The following is a 21,123-nucleotide window of genomic DNA, read 5'->3' as shown; positions in this document are numbered from 1 at the left end:
CAGTAGTGAAGTGGCAGTGAGAATATTTCGACAGAGACAGAATAGATTCATTCCAACAAAAAAGAAAATTTCCAAGGGGTGAACCCACTATCCATAGTTAACTGAGAAAGTATGTAATGACTAAATATTTGAGAGAAAAGTGAAAAGAGTATGAGAGAAAGCTAGCAAGTAGTATAAAAAGAGATATAAGAGTTTCTATAAGTATTTCTAAATGTGGTACCCCTTAGGTGTTGGTCCTATATGGAATGAACTTTGGGAATTAACATAGGTAATAAATGAGATGGCAGAGCACGACACAATATGTAGAAGTAAAATGTGAATTGTCTTTTGTCTATTGGTCATCTTACTGACTAAAATGTTACAATGTTTCTTTGAAAAGGGAAGAAATAGGACAAACCTTACTTGTGTTAAATGTATGGAAGCATCACACGTACCACCATCTCTCACATATTGTGGATTTGAGACATTAACTAAATAGACATCCTAGGCCTTGACTCTTGTCCTGCAATCTACCTTTAGCCTCAGTGTTCCCTAGATACATCAGCAGTGACTTGGCTGTGTATCCCAAATTATAGGTGCATGTTCTCATGATAGTTTAGGCTTTTACATGATAGAGACATCACAGAAGTGAGTACACGGATGGACTCCTCCATCTTTCATTTCAACCTGTAAAAGGATATTGGTTAGGTTTTCTTGTTGGAGATGGTCAATGCCTGGCACTTACGTGGCATGAATGTTATTTGCCACTTGTCAGTTCAATAGTGTCCAGATCTTGCTGCATCTGCACTGCTTCAGTGTCTGAGGAGTTGCAAATTGTGCTGAACACTATGCAGTCATCGGTGAACATTGCCACACCTGACCTTATGATACAGGGAAGATCATTGATGAAGCACCTGAAGATTTTTTATTGCAAAAGTATACTTTAATCATAAAAAATCTTTACGTCCATACACAGGTACTAAAGCAGTTTTGTATACACTTTGCAAGAAAAGCAAACAATGGGATTTGACATTCCCTGCAGTTGCAAAACTAACGGCATTTCTTACTTAGGCAGGACATTATTTACATAGATTGAGGCAGTGAGAAGGTTTGATAACTGAACGGATCCCCTTGTACTTCAGCAGAAAGACATTTAATGGTGATCTTTTCCCATTGTGTATTGGCAGCGGCTGCCCCAAACCTTAGTCCGTCCCTCAGCATGTCATCCTGTATATTGGAATGTGCCAGTCTGCAACACTCTGTCTGACATAATCAACTCTTTGTACTGGAAGACCAACAAGATTCAGTCAGAACAAAGTAACTTTTACCGAATTGATGGTCCTCCAGGTGCAGTTAATGTTTGTCTCAGTGTGTATCCCAGGGAACATCCTTTACAGCACAGAATCCTACAGTGTGGAAGCAGGCCATTTGGCCCATCAAGTCCACACCAACCCTCCAAAGAGCATCACACCCAGAACCAACCCCTACCTCATCCCTGTATTTCCCATGGCCAATCCACCTAACCAGCACATTTTTGGACTGTTGGACGAAACCAGAGCGCCTGGAAGAAACCCAAGCAGACACATTGAGAATGTGCAAACTCCAAAATGGCAGTCGCCCGAGGATGGAATCAATCCTGGACCCCTGGTGCTGTGAGGTAGCAGTTCTAACCTCTGAGCCACCGCACTGTGCCAGAGTCCTGCATCGTTAAGCGGCTCGGGAAGAACCTCCACAAAAGCCACTGCGTCTCTCTCCAGACCATCTTTGCAAAAGTACACACCAGAAGGAGATGTGCAACAGGACCTTCCCCTCTGCAGCCACTTCAAAGGCTGTGTGTGGTGCTGGAGAGAGTCTGGGTGTACATGAATGATCTCAGGTGGTGCCCTTCTCACCACCAGCCAAATGATGTCTTGGTGTTTATTGGAAAGTTCTTGATGAAGCAGCTGCAGCTAGAGCTGAGATGACTGACCTCCAACAACCACCTTCCTAATCATGAGTACAAATGCAGCTTAAAAATAGCAGAACCAGAAAAAAAGAAAAGAAGCAAAGAAACTGCTGTATTTATTTCTGATGGGAGGATAACAGCATGAACCTTTATTTGTGCCCATCTTTATTTAGTTTTGTGCTAGCTACATTTCCATGCAGTGGCAACATCTGTTATATATACCAACGTGCATCGGCTCTCTATTGCAAATAATGAATCATACTTTTATGGACATATTTAGAATTTAATAAACTGTTGTTGGGAGACATTTTGCCAACTGTTTTTACAATGTTTAATGGGGCCTCTGTATTGGGTTAGCACAGAAAATGTGAATGTTTATAATGCAGTTGAGCATGAGAAATGATGGTGTAATTCCAGTGCAGGAACAAGTAATATAGCCCATCAAGACCGTACAGACTTTCTTTGAGGCATTCCAGTTAGTCCCATTGCCTCATATTGCTGCAAGTTTATTTCCCTCAAGCATCTACCGCAGGCTCCCTTGCACTCTGACAATGCACTGCAACAATTATCCTCTCCTCCCCACACGAGGCGCAGCCCTAGGTCTTATGGATAATGTTTCTAAAGGAATTAATGTTCCTGTTACATTGGGCTCTACCCATTCTGTCAATGTCACACTGTCTGAGGTGGAGACAGTGAGTTGTACAGCAGGCTTCGCAGGGAGCAGAGTAATTGAGAGAGCTCCTCAATGTCCTAGTAATTATGCCTGACTGGTAATATAGTTGTACTTAATGCTGTTAACTAAAAACTGTGCCTCTTCTGTAAAGCCTCTGAGGGGTATGTCTCTACAACGGATGGTTAGACAGATCCTAGACAAAGTACAGACAAAGGATGATTAGTGTCAGCAAACTGCCTCAAACCACTTACATTTGTTCTGATCAAATTCCAGGCGCGGTTCCAATTTGTCACGGTTCCAGATGGGATACCCTGAACTGTTCAGCTCCCGGCTGAAGGCGGGTGAGCTGATTCTCAGTTTGACAAGGTTTTCTTAAATTTATAAATAGTGAATTCATAAATCACTACATGTGAGTAGAAATACTAATATAACACATGTGCACACACATTAGAAATAAGAGATGAATCTAAAAAGATAAAAGCTAAAAATATTATAAGATTACTGTCTGAACTGTTCATGAAGAGCAGAGAGATTAACATTGCAATAGTTGCAGTAGAAGTTACGGTAGCATTGATATTGATAACTGAAATATCAATTTTTGAGGATCTACCTTTTGTAGCCTGTTTGAACTTCCTTTGTCTTTTTTAACTGGTTTGTGGTACTCGGATTGATAGGTGGTCTTTACCTGCAGCACGGGAATAACTAGGAGATAGATATTTGACTGTGACCATCAGAGAATGCTTGAACCTAGGATGTTGAACATGAGAATGTCCAGTCACACTACAACACGCCAGTAGAAATGTAACTGCTTTTTTTTTAACTCCTTGCCCTGTGTATTCTTCCAGGGGAAAAACACAAAATGTGTCTACATTTTGTAACATAAATCACAGTTGTCTGAATTTCTCTTTGCCTCTGTAGGTATTAAGTTCTGTGGATCTCTCTCTCCAGACAGCCATTCAATTTACAACTGCAGCAATTCTTGCCTGCATCAGCTATCTTTTAAAAAATGCATCTTGCAATTACAAATTAAAACTATCCACAGTAATTCTGGGGTTCTGACCCGTTGCCATGGCACTCTGAACCACATACCACATGGCAGATACCACAGGGGATAGTAGTGGCAATCATGGTAATACTACACTCTGTAGCATACAAAATGGGCTGACCCCATCCATCTCCCCTCAAACAACCCCTATTTATGTGCTTCTGACCCTGTGAAATGAACTAGGATAAGGGGTAACTAAAGGATGGCTGGAAGTACAATCCAGCAGAAGACAGGGAACTGTGGGAGCTTGGAAATGTATCAGCTTCGTAAAGTTCTTAGTAAAAATATGGCAGGCAAAAACATGGCAAATACTTGTGGAAAAATTCTAAACCCCTGCAAAATTTGGGTCAGAGCCCCTCAAGGTTCTGTCCGTCTGGTTATTTCTGGGACAGAGGTGTGTTTCTCCACCCTCTCCCATTCCGATTATAATGTTGACATTGACATTACGATATTCATAAACCTTTATCTATAAACTTGCAGGCAACAGATTAGCCTGGGCACCATCATCTGCAGACTGCACTTGTGATATTTATCCTGCTGGATAACCTTCTCAATGGCATGTAATAAAAATGTGTGGCAATGTTTTCTGTGAGCTGGACTGCCCTTTTAATTCTTTATTCGACACATACGGGAGGTGACATGAAGATGCCGTTGCTCAGTTAGACTATGTATTACAACCAAGAACTGATCAAATTCACACGCAAGGGAGAAACACCTTTTGGAGGATGGCAGATCACTGTCCTGGTTATCCATTAGCCACACAATGTTAGCAGGTTTAAACTACATCTTTACACAACTGTTTGCTCCCATTATAGAAATTCACCAAATGCTGAGCAGCTTTTGACAAATCTGAGAGAAAAAATAGGAGGGAAGTAATGGTGCCAGGCTGACTCTAAATATGCCTGGCAGTAAGAGTTAATTTCACAGGACAGGTTATCTAATATGACACCCAGGCTAGGCACGAGCTGACGATGATGCATCAACATGTCAAGTTCAACCGGAAGTACCTGAAGACAGACCTGTTTACAGGAGCTGAGATTTACCCTGATCAGCTCCAGTTGACCTTGAAAGAAACAAAGACTTAGGCAGTGCTGGCTTGAGAAGCTGTAGAAAGGTTATTAACGATCTGTCATGCTAAACGTCAAAATTGTACCTGGATAAACTCCAAGCGTGACCTTCTCTATATTTGGCACCACTATGCTAAGGGTCTTCCAACTATTGGCCTGATCTTGGGTAAGTAGAATGTGTTAAGGAGGACACATTTGACACTCTACGTGGGTCATGCTTTGGTGTTTCCTAAATATATTCATGTATTTTTTTCTCTCCTGAAAGTCTGATATTCAGTTGATGAAAAATTAATTTATACTTGCCTGGATTGCATAGATTACATGAATCTAGGCAGACTAAGAAGATCATGCACTCGTGGTGTGGTGGTTTCAGGAATTCTAAACCTTTATCATGAGGGAGATGGCTGCCTGATAGATTAACATTTGAACAGCATCAAAGACCTTGACAGAATGAGCAAAACCCCAGAGAAACTTGGATACATGTTTGGCATGTTATCTGCCCAGACCAGTGAGTAGTAACAACCCCCTACAGACATCAGTTATAAATGATGTGATAGCAAGAAATTTCACAACTTGTTGGAATTCCCACAGTGACTGATATCCGCTGCCAGTGAATAGGTAAAACAAAATCAGAGCCCACTCTGGTAGAAAGCTGGAACAGTAAATTAAAGCTGCACTGATGTTGACAACATTTCTTTTAGTTTTTCTTGTGTTAATCTAATTTGCTCTTTTTGTACGCATCATGGCTGACTTGATTTCTGTAGCTACTGGTTGAATGAATTCTATATTCTTGTAACCGTTTTGCAGGAACAAATGTTTTATAAAGTTCTTTTCCTAGTATGGTACCAACCTGAGTATGTGCCTCATTCTTACCGAGATATTAAAGAGTGAAAGTAATCAATTATTGAGCCTCAAAAATTTTCAAAACTAAAAACAAAAACATAAGAGACAACAAGGTGCAGGGCTGGATGAACACAGCAGGCCAAGCAGCATCATAGGAGCAGAAGTTAGGTCTTTAACCATCTCTGCACAAAACATACAGTTCTAGCTATTGAAAACACATTATAAAATGAACACATAATAAACATTACCTGGTAACTATTTCTGATCAATTGTGTTCAGATTAAACATATGAAATCTGATCAAAATCCACTAAAATTACAGCCCCAGTAATGTGCTACTTATTGTTGCTATGCTTTAAAAGTGAATAATACTCCTGGCTTGTTGGTTATGGTTCACTGTTTTCTTCTCCTGTGTTTAATAACATTTTTCACAACTTTCTGGAATGCCTCTAAAATCGGACAGAACATCCTCTGTCAGCTCATATATCAAAAAAAAATCCAGCCTGGAAGCCCTCTAGTGGTCAAACTAGTTACCCTAACACATCCTAAAATAACAAATAACCTTTCAAGAAACCTTCCTTGGACATTGTTACAGAGACGATGAGAAGGTCCAGTGAGGTCCTAAGCTGTTTCCCCAACAAGTTTACATGACACCATCATAGAAAATGGTGCTTAAGGCCATCTTCATCATCTTCATCCATCCATCAGCTGGGTCAGAATTAATGGGCCTCGGCATTGTTCCTCATCTGGGACCCCACCCCACCCAAACACAAGCACAGGAGGTACCTTGGAGCCCTGTGCCCTGGTTAATGTGCCCTGATGTACCCCTCTGTCCTGCATCCCACTTAAAACACTTCAATATTAACTCTTTCAGTCTCTTATTTAACATGCACTGTGTTTTATTTAGAAAGATCGTCAAATATACTCACACTAGTCAAGGTTTCTACTGGCTGCAGCTATGAGGTATTTGGTGGATTTTAAACTACTTTAAAGAATACAGAGGTGTTAGATCTCATACTTTCAATGAGAGTGTGAGTCATGGGGTGGATTCAGGTGACCTTTATTGCAATTTATACACCAGTTGCAGCACAGCAAAAAGGCAATAAGGTACGCACAAAGCTTCCGAATGTCTTAACTTACACAGTTTAAACTTAGAGCAGACACACCCCACTTTTGATTACTATGGCTCAGTGGAGCTGAGTTATCCCTTTGTAATTCACTCTCTGATACAGCACTTTATACAATTCAAGCTTACCTCAGCAAAACGACAAAGAGATGGACAGGCTTGTGGTCCACCCCCAGTCCTTCATGATGTTTTCCAGACTCATATCTCCCTTGTTAAGGCTTTTCACAATGGGTACTGTATTCAAGTAAAATTTGCCAGTTGTACCGTGTTAACTGCCAATTAATTAGATACTTGCCTATCACTTCAGGAACTTTTAAATTCCTCATTACAGGGAATACAAAAGAACATTGAATTTTTGATCAGTTCCAACAAAGTTATGTGGTTACACCTAATGTTAGAATTCTTTACCCAACAATTTGTGTCTCAATGCGTTCAAACAATCCACATTCCAATGTCTGCTAACTCTGTTTTCATTCCCCCCCGTAATGATATCGGGGTGGGGGGCTGCTTTTACTGTCTGAAACTGGTTTGAATCTTTTCCTTTAATGCTTTTAATGATTTTTTGTTTATATGTGGATCTGTAACTAATTCAAGTCTATAAGTATTGATTAAACAACTAATTAGTGTGAGATGTTCTTTCAAAGTCAAATGTCAAATGTTATTATCTATGTCTTACAAAGCTGCTACGCTAAAACAACATTATTCAAATGTTAAATGTTATTATCCATGTCTTATGCATCAACAGTTACAGAGCTGCTATTGTTTGAAGACTGCATTAATCAAATGTTAAATGTTATTATCTATGTCTTCCAGAGCTGCTATTGTTAAGACTACATTATTCAAATGTTAAATGTTATTATCTATGTCTTAAGCACATTCTCAGAAGTCACACAACACCAGGTTATAGACCAACAGGTTTATTTGAAATTGGAGGATGCTTACTTGAATACTACCATCACATGTGGGAACACCACCCATCAAGTACACACATGTGACTTGGCCAATGTTGTCTACCTCATATGCTGCAGGCAAGAATGCCCGAGGGATGGTATATTGGTGAGACCATGCAGACGCAATCACCAGGCAGGAATATTCCCTCCCAGTCGGGGAATGCTTCAGTGGTCAAGGACATTCAGCCTCCGATCTTTGGATAATCATCCTTCAAGGAGGCCTTTAAGATACACAACTGTGCAGAATCGCTGAGCACAGGCTGATGGCAAAGTTCCATACCCATGAGGACGGCCTCAACCGTGATCTTGGGTTCATGTCGCGCTACGTGTGAACCCACCACACTGTTTGGTATCTGTAAAATCTTCCTTATTGTCCTGTTTTGACACCATCACCTTGATAAATTGTTATGATCTCTCTACTTTAATTAGTTTATACAGGTTTGGATTAGTTGTTACTTTGGTTAGACCCTCGGCATACAACTCTTATATCTATCATTTATTCCAGTCATTTGGTTTGTCTCCTTATTTTTAGTTTTTTTTTGCAATTATCTCTCTGCCTCAATTAATTGATTATAAGTCATCTTCTTCACTTGCTATTCAGCTGTTGACACTTTACTCACACCATCTGACACTTTTGATCACCTGCAGAGACTTATTATTCAATCTGTTGACCCTCCACTCACACAATTCATATAATCTTTTGATTTCTCTGCTATAAATTCTGTGCCTGTCTGCCTCTCTGCCTGACGAAGGGGCAGAGCTTCAAAAGCTTGTGATTTCAGATAAAACTGTTGGACTATAACCTGATGTCGTGTGACTTCTGACCTTTTCCACTCCAGTCCAACATCGGCACATCCACATTAGGCAGATTCATCAACCTTGAATAAGTTACTATCAACCCCATTCTGCTGCATTAGCCATGGGCAGCCGTCGGATATTTTGTGTTGCTCGGTTATGGGCAGCCCTAACAAGAAGGCAGTGAGAACCTGCTGAAGGGCATTGTCCTGACTTCATAGATTCTGTACAAACCCACTTCCTCACAAACAGGGTACAGCTGTATGTATCTCCCTTGAACTACTATAGGAATGGGAGAGAAAATACAGGCGAGCTACTTGAAGAGGGAGGTGAAAAACAGGATGGAGGGCTTTCAGAAGGAGTCTATATCTGCCCAGGATGTTTAGGGATTATTCTCCCATAGGAAATTTAGCAAGGAACAGTATGTCAGATATCAATGCTTCAGCAGGGAGCTCCTCAATGAAATCTGCTACCTGCTGCAAGGAGCAACTCCAAGTTCAGAGCAGGGTATGGACAGCATTGTAGTGGCTGTAGAGGAGATCACGTTGAAGGGCTCCATCTAGAGTCAACAACATTTGCGGCATCTCTCAGTTTATAGTCTGTTGCAAAGGAGGGTCACTGAGGGTCTATTGGCAGAGGGAAAGAGGGAATTTGGAGATTGGCAACATTTTGGAATGTTGCTCAATGGTTCCATCTAATATGATGAAGACAAAGCACTGACCTTCACTTCACTGAGAGCTATTTGTTTGTTTAGCTTTCTGAAATCCACTAGTTGGATGAAAAAAAAAGTAATTGTTTTCTTGGATTATATCACTGCAGATCATACAACCAATGTAAGATTTCAGAATCATTTCATATAATGTTTGGAGATAGGAAATGATATTAAAATGAGAAATGAATAGCTACCAAGGATCTATAAAAGCAACAAATCAATGTGAAGAGTGTGCAATATCTGGCAATAAAGTAGAAATGGAGTGAATCAAATCACTCCTAAGGCTGGTTAAGAAAAATTCTATCATTGACATGCTGGATTTCCCATCATAATGAGGTCAGTTGAAATAGTGCAACAGAACAATGATGCGAAAAGTACAATATTCATAAACCCAACTTATGCAACAGCATTTTATGGTTTGAAATAATTTAAACACTATCTTCTCTGTATCCATGTACATGAGCCATGATTTTATGCAGGGTCCACAAATGATCACAATTAAGAAAAGAACATAAATCTCGAGGCAGCAGCCCTGATCCTATTAGCAAAAATAGAACCTAGAACTGTGGATGCTGAAGATCTGAAACAAAAACAGAAAATGCTGAAGAAACTCAGCAGGTCTGTGGGAAGAAAGAAGACTTAAGGTTTTGAGTGTGGTGACTTTTCATTAGAACTGATAGCTGTGAGGAAAAAGTGGCATTTATGCTGAAGAAGAAGTTGAGGCAGAAGGGGAGGAGAGAAGAAGTGGAGTGGATAAATGGAGATAGAGCCCAGAGGGAGAGAGCAATATGAAAAGCTAGGCAAACAAGGGGATTATTGCTAGTGGATCAGGACAAAGGAGAAGCTGAAAAAGTGATAGTGAGAGCTGGGATTAGGAGAGAATGGGCAATCTGTCCCGAAAGCAGCCCATGCAATGCGATAATAGGCCTGAAAGTGGGTGAGAATTGTTGACTGTGCTCAAAGAACCCAGGTTATAACAGGTGTGGAGTGGGTACAAAACATGGAAGGATGGAATCAGGCTCTAAAGTTATTGAACTCAATATTGAGTCCTTCAAGCTGCAGGGTCACCAGTGGAAAATGAGACGTTGATCTTCGACTGAAAACAAAACATGCTGGAGATCACAGCAGGTCAGGCAGCAGCCATGGAGAGAAAGCAAGCTAATGTTTTGAGTCTAGATAACTCTTCATCAACTTGCGCTGAGGCTCACTGGAACACTGCATCAGGCCTGCGACCGAAATGTTGCCATGGGAATACAGTGGTCTGTTGGAGTGACAGACAACTGGAAACTCAGGGTCATTTTTACAGACAGAACGTAGGTGTTCTGCAAAGTGGTCACCTAGTTGGTGTTTCATCTCCCCAGTGTAGAGGAGGCCATGTTGTGAGCAGCGAATACAGTAGACTACGTTGAGTGAAGTGCAGGTAAATTGTTGCTTCACTGTGACAGTGAGTCTGGGTCTTGGATAGTGAGGAGTGAGGAGGTAAACAGGCAGGTGTTACACCTTCTGTGATTGCATGGAAAGGTTCTGTAGGGCTGTGGGGAGGGGTTGGAGTGAAGGAGGAGTGAACCAGGGTGTCCTGGAGGGAACGTCGCTGGGGAATGCTGACAAAGGAGGGGAGGGGAATCTGTATCTGGAGTTATGACATCCTACTAGAGGTGATGGATGCTTACACCCGCTAGAGATTTTTTATGACTTTATACCATTCATACAATAGCCCAACAGTAACTATTAGCTCCTTGAATCCCTCTACATAGGAACAATAGCAAGAGCAAAAGGAAAAGTCTAGATCTTCTATCGATTGACTAAATTTCTGTATATGCAGCTAGAAAATGTAGTATGAAAAATGCTAGAAAATGTAGACCATGTCATTATATCACATAATGTATTTGAAATAGTAAAGTGATGACATTTTATTCGTGATTTTATGAACTTTGAAAGAAGTTTTGACTATAAATACAGAGAAGTTCAGTAGGGGTCATATAATTATCTATGTTTTACTGGGAATCGCCAGGTAAATGTGTAAGAGTATGGAAAAGGCTTTTCATTAATCAGGGATAATAATCTCTAATCAATATGATCAGTAGGTTAGTCCCTGGTTGTCGAAGTAATTTATGATTATTTCAGGCTTTACTTCCTCATTGGGCATCAATACGGAAGTAATATCCTAAGAGCTGACACATTAAATATTATCCAATAAAAAACACATTGAGGAGGAGCTGATAACATTTTATGAGTCCCTGTAGGGATGGCCTTTGATAAATGTTCTGTGTTGGTAGCTATCAGTTGAAAATGTTTAGATTCCAATGAAGGATATGTTGTACGAGCAGCACTTCTGAATTTAACTCAAGCCCAACCCAAAGAACTTTGACAATTTTATTTCAGGCACAACCCTGTGCACTGTACTGGTGAGCAGGCCAAAGATGGAACCTAATTTCTATACTGCATCCAAAGGCTATGAGACAAACAGAACCTTTTTCGCCTATTTTTCTGAAATCAGGTCCTCTGACCAAATTCTTATAGTTACCATCGAGACAATTGTGCTGGTGTTGGTTTTTCTGATCTCCTTGCTGACCAATATCTTTATGATGGCACTTATCATAAAGGGCAAGAAACTCATCAATTTCCAGTGTTTGGTGCTGAATCTCTTCCTGGCTGACATTGTGTTTGTGGCTGTCATCCCGATCATCATTGTCGTTCGCTGGACTGGATCGTGGACTCTTGGAGCTTACACGTGTCGCGCCCTTTTGTATGTCATGGCCACAAGTGGTGAGGTGACCATCATCACTGTAGCTGCCATTAGCATCGAGCGATTCATCTCCATCCTCAACCTACGCTTGAAAGCTCCCCTGCATTGCAAGTTGGTGACAGCAGTTGTGCTGATAGTTTGGCTGTTTTCTGCCATCACATCTCTACCTCTGTGCATACATTTTCAAGTGATGACCATTCAGGTTAAAAACCAGGTAAGACCAATCTAATGGATCTCACCATCACAAAGCAGAATTTAACAGTGGGTTTATATCGTACTGAGTCCCGTTTAGTTTTCAGTACATTTCTGTCTCAACAGTGCAGCATACCTGGGTAGCAAGTGGATTAACCTTTAATCTGACAGGCTGCTTTGAAAAACTTTTATTTCCTAAAGCAAAAACCTAACGTTGATGCAGCCTCTGTGCAATGATTAGGGTTGATTTTCTACATTAAATGATCCTAATGTATAAATAGTTTAACTCCCAAATCTAAACAGTTGAAAGAATTAATTTTGCCATTTTTTACTCACTGTTATCAGTAACTGTTAACAATTGGAGCAGAAATGCTTGACTAACTTTGTACAAAGCTGTGTCAGTAGCACTGATCCAACCTGTGACTGTTACCTGGATGACTGTAATTTAAACAAATTCACATTTTTGTTGCATTTGATCGGTGGGCATGACTAAGGTATTTTGCATGCCTGTAGTCCCTGTTTACCGGGGAGTTATTTCTATAGTGTAGGTGTGCATTGGGACTCTGACATAACAGTCTCTGAGGGAACTGATCTGGAAATTGAAGATTGCGATTGGCACTTCTCCACCAAAAGTATCCATTTAAATTGAAGAATTTGGATGGTCCTGCTGCAGTTAAGTAAATAGTAACTCAAGATAAGTTAGACGATTAAAAATTCAATCTAACTCCTTGGTAACTGTTCAACTGATGACAACTTATCCCACACACCCTCAACTATACCTCTCCCAGACCTTTTACATCCCAGGCCAACATCCAAACACCTTGCCTCTACCCCCAACAACCCCCTCTCCCCCTGGGACCTGACAATCCCCCCTTTCCACCCAAGGCACATAACCCCAATCTTCCCTACTGGGACACAAAAACACCCCTAAACTCAAGAACCCAACCCACCCTATCTGGTTGGGACTTGAAGCCTCCCATCACCCTGCCCCAGGACCTCACAACTCCTTTGCCTGGGATCCAGCATTCACACCCCACCCCTTACACCAGAACTCACACCCTCACTCCCCCTCCTCCAGAACTCGCCCTCGCTCCCCATGCCCCAGAACTCACATGTTCACTCTCCCTGCCCCAGAACTCACACTCTCACTTCCCCCCTGTCTGAACTCACACCCTCAACTTACTGCCCCAGAACGCACACCCTCACCCCATTCCCTCTGCCAGAACCAACAACCCCCTTGCCACCAATTCCGACACCACCCCTGTGCTCCCAGGACTCAACAGCAACACATCTGCTTTGTAATGAGACAGTAATACAACAATGAGCAATCATGTCGACCCCTTCATCACATCAGAACAGGAGTAGGCCATTCAGCCCTTCAAGCCTGTTCCAGCATTTAATGAGATCATGGCTGATCAATGGCCTAATTCCATGTACCTGCCTTTGGCCCGTATCCTTGACTACCTTTGCAGAACAGAACATGCTTCACACAATAGTAAGAGTTGAGCACTGGTTTGATGCGTAAAAATTGCATTGCTTCAGACCCCGCAACATAACTTCGTTCACAAGTCATTGAAAAGCAGTGGAACTTGGAGTGGCAACACAGGGAGTTATTCACTGCTACTTATTGATTGATTGATTGATTGATTTTATTGTCACGTGTACTGAAATACAGTGAAAAGCTTTGTTTACGAGTGGTACAGGTAGATCACAGCAAACAAAGGATGTACAGATCAAAAAGACTTAGGGGCATACAGGCTACATTGCAGGTTACATTATTTGAGGCTAGAGTCCATTCAACAGTCTGATAACAACCAGAAAGAAGCTGTTCCTGAACCTGGTCTTGCGTGTGTTCAGGCTTCTGTATCTTCTGCCTGAAGGAAGAGGTTGTAGGGGGTGTAATGGGTCTTTCATGATATTGGACACCTTTCTGTGGCAGCGAGCCATGTAAATACAGTCCATGGATTGGAGGTTGGCTTCCGTGATGGTCTGAGCTGTGCACGCCACCTTCTGTAGTTTCTTACAGTCCTGGGCAGAGCAGTTGCTGTACCTTATTGTTGAGTTGATTGTGTTTTCAATCTTGACAGAAGAACTGCAGCGAACATAAAGCTGTGTTTTCAAACTTTAAAATGGAGCATAGCATGATGCCAGGTGGCTGGCTTGACTGTATTTATATGTTAAATGTTAAAAATTTGACAGGACTGTTAGCCCTCCAGGCATGTTAAAAAAAAGTCACAGGCATTTGGAGGTTGATGGGTTGAGCTTTAAGCCTGTGTTTAAAAACACACCGACCTCTACTCTGCCAAAATACAGATAGTCGGTTAGCTTGACTGTATATAACTTATTGCTAGCACTGCTATTACCGAGTTACAAAACAGTACACACAACCCAAAGGGGTTATTGATAACGGGGGTCTGATGCACATCAGCCTATCTCAACAACTATCAAGTAATTGTTCTGTATTTACACAGCCACAGAGTCATACAGCGCAGAAACAGACCCTTTGGTCCAACTTGTCCATGCCGAACAAGTTTCCCAAACCAAACTAGTCCCATGTGTTTGGCCCATATCCCTCTAAACCATTCCTATTCATGTACCTATCCAAATATCTTTTAAATGTTGTAACTGTACCTACATCTACCACTTCCTCTCGCAGCTCATACTATATACACACCACCCTCAGTGTGAAAAAGTCACCCCTCAGGTCCCTTTCTCCTCTCACCTTAAAAATATGCACCCTAGTTTTAAAATCCCCAACCCTAGGGAAAAGACTTTTGCTATTCGCTTTATCTATGCCCTTCATGATTTTATGAACCTTTATAAGGTCACCCCTCCAACATTCTACACTCCAGCGACCAAAATCCCAGCCTGTCTAGCCTCTCCTTATAACTTAAACCCTCCAGAACTAGCAATATCCTTGTAAATCTTTTCTGAACCCTCTCCAATTTAATAACATTCTTTTTATAGCAGGGTGACCAGAACTGTACATAATACTCCAAAAGTGGCCTCACCAATGTTCTATACAATCGCAACATGACACCCCAATTCCTATATTTAATGGCCTGAGCATTGAATGCAAGCATGCTAAATGCTTTCTTAACCACCCTGTCTACCTATGACCCAAACTTCAACGAACTATGTATCCGAACTCCTAGGTCTCTATGTTTGACAACACTGCCCAGGGCCCTACCACTAACTGTATAAGTTCTGCCCTTGTTCATTTTATCAAAATGCAATACCACACATTTATCCAAAATAAACTCCATCTGCCACTCCTCAGTGCATTGATCCAACTGATCAAGATCCCTTTGTAAGATAACCTTCTTCAATGTCGACTATACCTCCTATTTTGGTGTCATCTGCAATTTACTAACCATGCCTCCTAAATTCTTACGCAAATCATTTATATAACAGTGGACCCTTTAATATAAAAGAATTCTTGAATTTCTGTTTCATTGTGCTTTATACAGAATAGCTATGCAATTGAAGATTTTGCATCTAATGTTTTCGTATCACACATTTGCTTAAAGTTTCACACTTAAAAGTCTTAACTCTCAAAATGTTTGAAGAATAAAAATTGGCCAAATAATCAGTAACTATTCTTACCACCACAAATCTTTCATAGGTTGAGTGCGAAGGGATGAAAAAATTGGATAAATAAGAAAAACTAACAGCCAGCAATACAAAACAAAGCAAAACATTGTTTCATTTTCAAATGTTACAAGTGTTAAGTATCATAAAGCAAGTGATTAGACTATTCAAACACTTTTCTTGGCAATCCTGAAATGGCTGTGTTGTGTCCCATTGTTTGAGGTTTCTCATTTTGTTGAACGTAAGAACATAAGAACATAAGAACTAGGAGCAGGAGTAGGCCGTCTGGCCCTTCGAGCCTGCTCCGCCATTCAATAAGATCATGGCTGATCCTTTCATAGACTCAGATCCACTTACCCGCGTTCTCACCGTATCCCTTAATTCCTTTATTGTTCAAAAAAAATCTACCTTTTTTTTAAAAACATTTACTGAAGTAGTGTCAACTACTTCACTGGGCAAGGAATTCCATAGATTAACAACCCTCTGGGTGAAGAAATTCCTTCTCAGTTCAGTCCTAAATCTGCTCCATCTAATCTTGAGGCTATGCCCTCTTGTCCTAGCTTCACCTGCCAGTGGAAACATCCTCTCTACTTCTATCTTATCTATTCCCTTCATAATTTTATATGTTTCTATAAGATCCCCCCTCAATCTTCTGAATTCCAATGAATATAATCCCAATCTACTCAGTGTCTCCTCATAAGCCAACCCCCTCAACTCCGGAATCAACCTAGTGAACCTCCTTTGCACCCCCTCCAGTGCCAGTACATCCTTTCTCAAGTAAGGAGACCAAAATTGCACACACTACTCCAGGTGTGGCCTCACCAGCACCTTGTACAGCTGCAACATAACCTCTCTGCTTTTTATTTCAATCCCTTTAGCAATGAAGGACAAAATTCCATTTGCCTTCCTAATTACTTGTTGTACCTGCAGACCTACCTTCTGTGATTCATGCACAAGGACACCCAGGTCCCTCTGCATAGCAGCATGCTGCAACTTTTTACCATTCAAGTAATAATCCTTTTTACTATTACTCCTAAGGGCTGAAATTTGTGGTGGTGACACAGGGAGTTACTCATTGCAACTTGCTAATAAATTCACTCTGTACTCAGTAAATCTAATTAAGATACTGGTTATTGGAAAAATCTTTCATTGCTCCACCGGTGAGTTTCAGGCAAGAACTGCAAATCCAAGCAAAAAGGAGGAGAAATAGTCACGCAAATAATTGAGAAAAAGGTTTATGTTGAGTGAGGAGGAATTAGTAAGGAATTGAAAAAGGTTTTTATTTTTAAGCAATTTTTTACAACATAATTTGTGAAAGAAGAGCAAAACGTGGTTTGCTTTTAAGTATATTTTATGAAATATTAGGTAAATAGTACTTCAAGTGATCAGTATCCCCACCTCTGAACTAGAAGCTGTGAGTTGAAATCCCATTTGATGGTCAACAAGTATGCATTAATAAGGTTGAGTGTTTAAAGGGATGGCATGATGGCTTGGTGGTTAGCACTGTTGTTTCACAGCACCAGGGACCTGGGTTCGATTCCAGCCTTGGGCAACTGTCTGTGTGGAGTTTGCATATTCTCCTTGTGACTGCGTGGGGTTTTCTCCTACAGTCCAAAAGATGTGCAGGTTAGGTGGATTGGCTATGCTAAATTGGCCACAGTGTCTAGGGTGGGAAATGCAGAGATAGGGTAGGGGGTCAGTGTGGACTTGATGGGCTGAATGGCCTCCTTCCACACTGTAGGGATTCTATGGACAGCTGCTGAATCCTTCCAATATGTGTCAATGACAGTTGGTAAGAGCAGGAGGATTTCCTGGTTACCAATGTGATGGAAAGGATTTTAGAGACTCAACCATTGGCTACAACATGTGTGCACAAGTGTATGTTGCCACAATGTTTTAAGTTGCTTGAGTGGTTCATTAGGCTGGACAAATAGTGGGGATCAAATTGGTGCCAACATCATGGGGACCAAACCCTATTCTGTTGGGACTTGGCTTACCCATGTTGGGTCAGACTTGCCTTCAAGTGGAGAACCCAAGAAGGAATGTTACATATAATACTCGTCTATTGGTAACATTTTATATTTCATAAGTTGCACAATGCCTCATTAGATTGACTTCATTAGAGCAAGAGTTTGTTTTGGATCATTCTCCAGTTTAAGGTTCATCATTCCATTAGTGGAATCAACCCACTTTTCAAGTAATGTATTGTTTTTGATGTTAAACAGGATTATCAGATTTGCACCCTGGTGTGGCCCAATACAGTGCACGAGATCAGCTGGGATGTGACCTATGGCCTGTTGATCTTCATCATTCCAGGTTTAATCATTGTCATCAGCTACACAAAGATATTAAAGGTATCTGCTATTCATTTAACTGACCTAATTTCATCTTTTCATGTGTTTAGACATCTAAGATTTCTGTCAAGACACTGGTTTGTTTTAATGACTGTTGGTTCTAGTGCTGAGCGTTTTCATGAGCACAAGAAGAAATATAACGACACCACATCTTAGAATTCAGTGGTGCACCAGGAAAGTTACATGAAGTTATAAAGTCGCTGCAGTAATTGCCAACAGGCCCAAGCAATTGCTGAGCTTTCTGCACACCCACCTTCCGCACGTTCCCCCCCCCCCCACCCCCCACAATAATGTGTTTGTATTTACATTGCAACTGCAACAAATCAGTCAAAGAAGAAAAATGATAAAGTGTCAAAATTAATGGCCTTTTCACTTTAAATCAGAATTATTCAGAACAAATGAATGAATGAATTAATTAATGACACAAATACATGTTAATAGGTATGATCTGACAGAAAAATTGGTCATAAAGAAATCCGATACAGCAACTAAATATTCCAGGGTATGTGGCTTTTTGAAAGGGCAGGTAGGAAGGAAGTGGTGGTGGGGTCGCTTTGATCGTACAAAATGGAATAAGTATCAATATCAAGGAATGATCTAGGATTGATGACGGAGAATCAATATGGGTGGAGGACAGAAATAACAAGGGGAAGAAGTTGCTGGTGGGAGGAGTCTTTAGGCCCTCTAACTGGAGCTGTTCTGTAGGACAGATATTAAGTCAAGTGATAAGAGAGCACGGGAAAAGAGAAAAGCATTAAACATTTGTGACTTTAATCTTCATATAGATTGGGAAAATCAAATTGGCAAAGATAGCCAATGAAGAAGAATTCGTTGAGTATGTTCAAGACAGTTTCCTGGAACAATGTGTAGTGAATCCAACCAGGCAACAGACTATTTTGCATCTGGCAATGTGTAACAAGGCTGGATTAATAAATGATTTCAGAATAAATATCCCCTGGGGAATAACAACCATAACGATTTAGAATTTAGTATTCCAAAGGTAATTATAGAAGAACAGGGCAGAGTTGGCTGGAGTGGACAGGGAAAGAGGTTTTGCAGAAAAGACAGGTGTGGAACAATGGCAGACATTTAAGAAAATTGTTCATGAGTCACAACAAAAACAAATCCCAGTGAGGAAGAAGGAAGGGCATAAATCAACCATGTTTAACCAAGGAAGTTAAGGATAACATGAAACTGAAAGAAAACATACAATGTTACTGATAAAACAGAGGACTCGGTAAGTTTTAAAATTCAATAAAAGGTAATCAAAAAATTAACAAAGAAGGAGAAAATAGAACAATGACAGCAAACTAGCAATGAATATAAAATTGGACAGTCAGTGATTGTTTTCATATGAAAAGAGAGGGGCTGAAGGGAACATAGTCCCCTGTGATAATTAAACTGGGGAAAGAATAATAGGGAGCCAGGAACTGGCAAAGGAATTAAATAGATACTTTGCATTGATCTTCATGGTAGTGGATAAACAGCATATCAAAAATACTTAACAGTAAAGGGCAAAGGGCTTGACAAATTTATTACAGTTCTTTGAGGACGGAATAAGCAGGATAGATCAAGTGGAACCAGTAGATGTAATATATTTGAATTTCCAAGTACCAAAAAGAAGGCTACTTAATAATAGCCTATGGTGTTGTGGATAGTACATGAGCATTAGCATGGATAGAGGATTAGCTAACTGATAGAAGGCCAGAAATCACATGACACCAGGTTATAGTCCAACAGGTTTATTTGAAATCACAAGCTTTTGAAGTGACTTCACCTGATGGAAGAGCAGCACTCAGAAAGCTTGTGATTTCAAATAAACCTGTTGGACTATAACCTGGAGTTGTGTGTTTTCTGACCTTGTCCATCCCAGTCCAATACTGGCACCTCCACATCATAATTAATAGGAAACAGAAATTTGGGATAAAGGGGGCATTTTCAGGATGACAACCTGTCATTAAACAAGGATCAGTGCTGGAGTCATAATTTACAAAATACATTCATGACTTGGATGAGGAAAATGAATATACTATTGCTAAGTTTATGGATGACACAAAAATATATGGGAAGACAAGTACTGTGGATGACACCACTAGCCTACAGAGAGATCTAGACAGATTAAGTGAGTGAATAAGAACTTGGTGCTTGAGATATAACATGAGAGAAGGTAAGGTTATGCAATTTGGCAGGAAGAATAGAACAGTTGAATTATATTTCAATGGAGAAACTGCAGAAAATGTCAGCTCCAACTGATTTGGGGTGTTCCCATGCATTAATCTCAAAAAGCTAGCTTCCAAGTTTGGGGTTTAGTAGGGGAAACAAACAGACTGTTGGCCTGTATTTCAATGGAAATGGAGTACAAAAATGGGGAGTTCTAAAACAACACAAGTTTTTAGTCAGACTACAGCTGGAATACTGTAAAGAGCTTTGGTCCCCCTATGTAAGGAAAGAAATACTGGCATTGGTGGCAGTAGAGAAGGCTCACTATCGAACATACTTGAGTAAAATTTGATCTCATTTAAAAGTCAACTACCCATTTTATGGCCAGAAGACCTGGAATTTTACATATATCTCGTGTAAAAGTTGACACTAGTTCTTCACAGATAACAGACCAACATTTGTGAGTCAAGGTATTATCCTGCACATAAATGTTACGAGGAGGAAATGATTTTTTTCATGCTATTATGAGTTTTGATGTACAATTCACATTAACATTAGGCTATGGATTTCTTAAGTTCAGTATTGAATGAGCACTATAATTACTAGTTGTATAATTAGTAGTCACTTTTTGTATGGCCATCCCACTCCACTCCGGGTCTCCAACCTGCTGGCCGACCCACTCCGGGTCTCCATCCTGCTGACTGTCCCAGTCCAGGTCTCCATCCTGCTGACCGTCCCACTCCGGGTGTCCATCCTGCTGGCCGTCCCACTCCACTCCGGGTCTCCATCCTGCTGACCGTCCCACTCCGGGCTTGCATCCTGCTGGCCGTCGCACTCCAGGTCTTCATCCTGCTGACCGTCCCACTCCGGTTCTCCATCCTGCTGGCCGTCCCACTCCAGGTCTCCATCCTGCTGGCCGTCCCACTCCGGGTCTCCATCCTGCTGG

General features: G+C 40.9%; 1 protein-coding gene across 1 annotated transcript; it reads left to right on the top strand.

Annotated features, from left to right (window-relative positions):
• The first annotated feature begins 11,554 nt into the window (after window positions 1–11,554).
• On the top strand, window positions 11,555–18,173 carry LOC109936028 (free fatty acid receptor 4). The gene is made up of 2 exons (XM_020534642.2): window positions 11,555–12,094; window positions 17,889–18,173. The coding sequence occupies exons 1-2, from the start codon at window positions 11,555–11,557 to the stop codon at window positions 18,171–18,173; spliced, it is 825 nt and encodes a 274-aa protein (XP_020390231.2).
• Window positions 18,174–21,123: the final 2,950 nt, after the last annotated feature.

This window comes from Rhincodon typus, chromosome 20 (genome assembly GCF_021869965.1).
Source record: "Rhincodon typus isolate 14 chromosome 20, sRhiTyp1.1, whole genome shotgun sequence".
NCBI classification, from domain to species: Eukaryota; Metazoa; Chordata; class Chondrichthyes; order Orectolobiformes; family Rhincodontidae; genus Rhincodon; species Rhincodon typus.
Note: the sequence above shows the minus strand (reverse complement) of the source record. Positions and strands in the feature narration are given on the sequence as shown.

Bases quoted from the DNA above. Each gene is read 5' to 3' on its own strand.
- LOC109936028 (XM_020534642.2), top strand. From the start codon at position 11,555: ATGGAACCTAATTTCTATACTGCATCCAAAGGCTATGAGACAAACAGA. The intron at 12,095-17,888 runs GTAAGACCAATC...GATGTTAAACAG, and splicing joins CCATTCAGGTTAAAAACCAG to GATTATCAGATTTGCACCCT.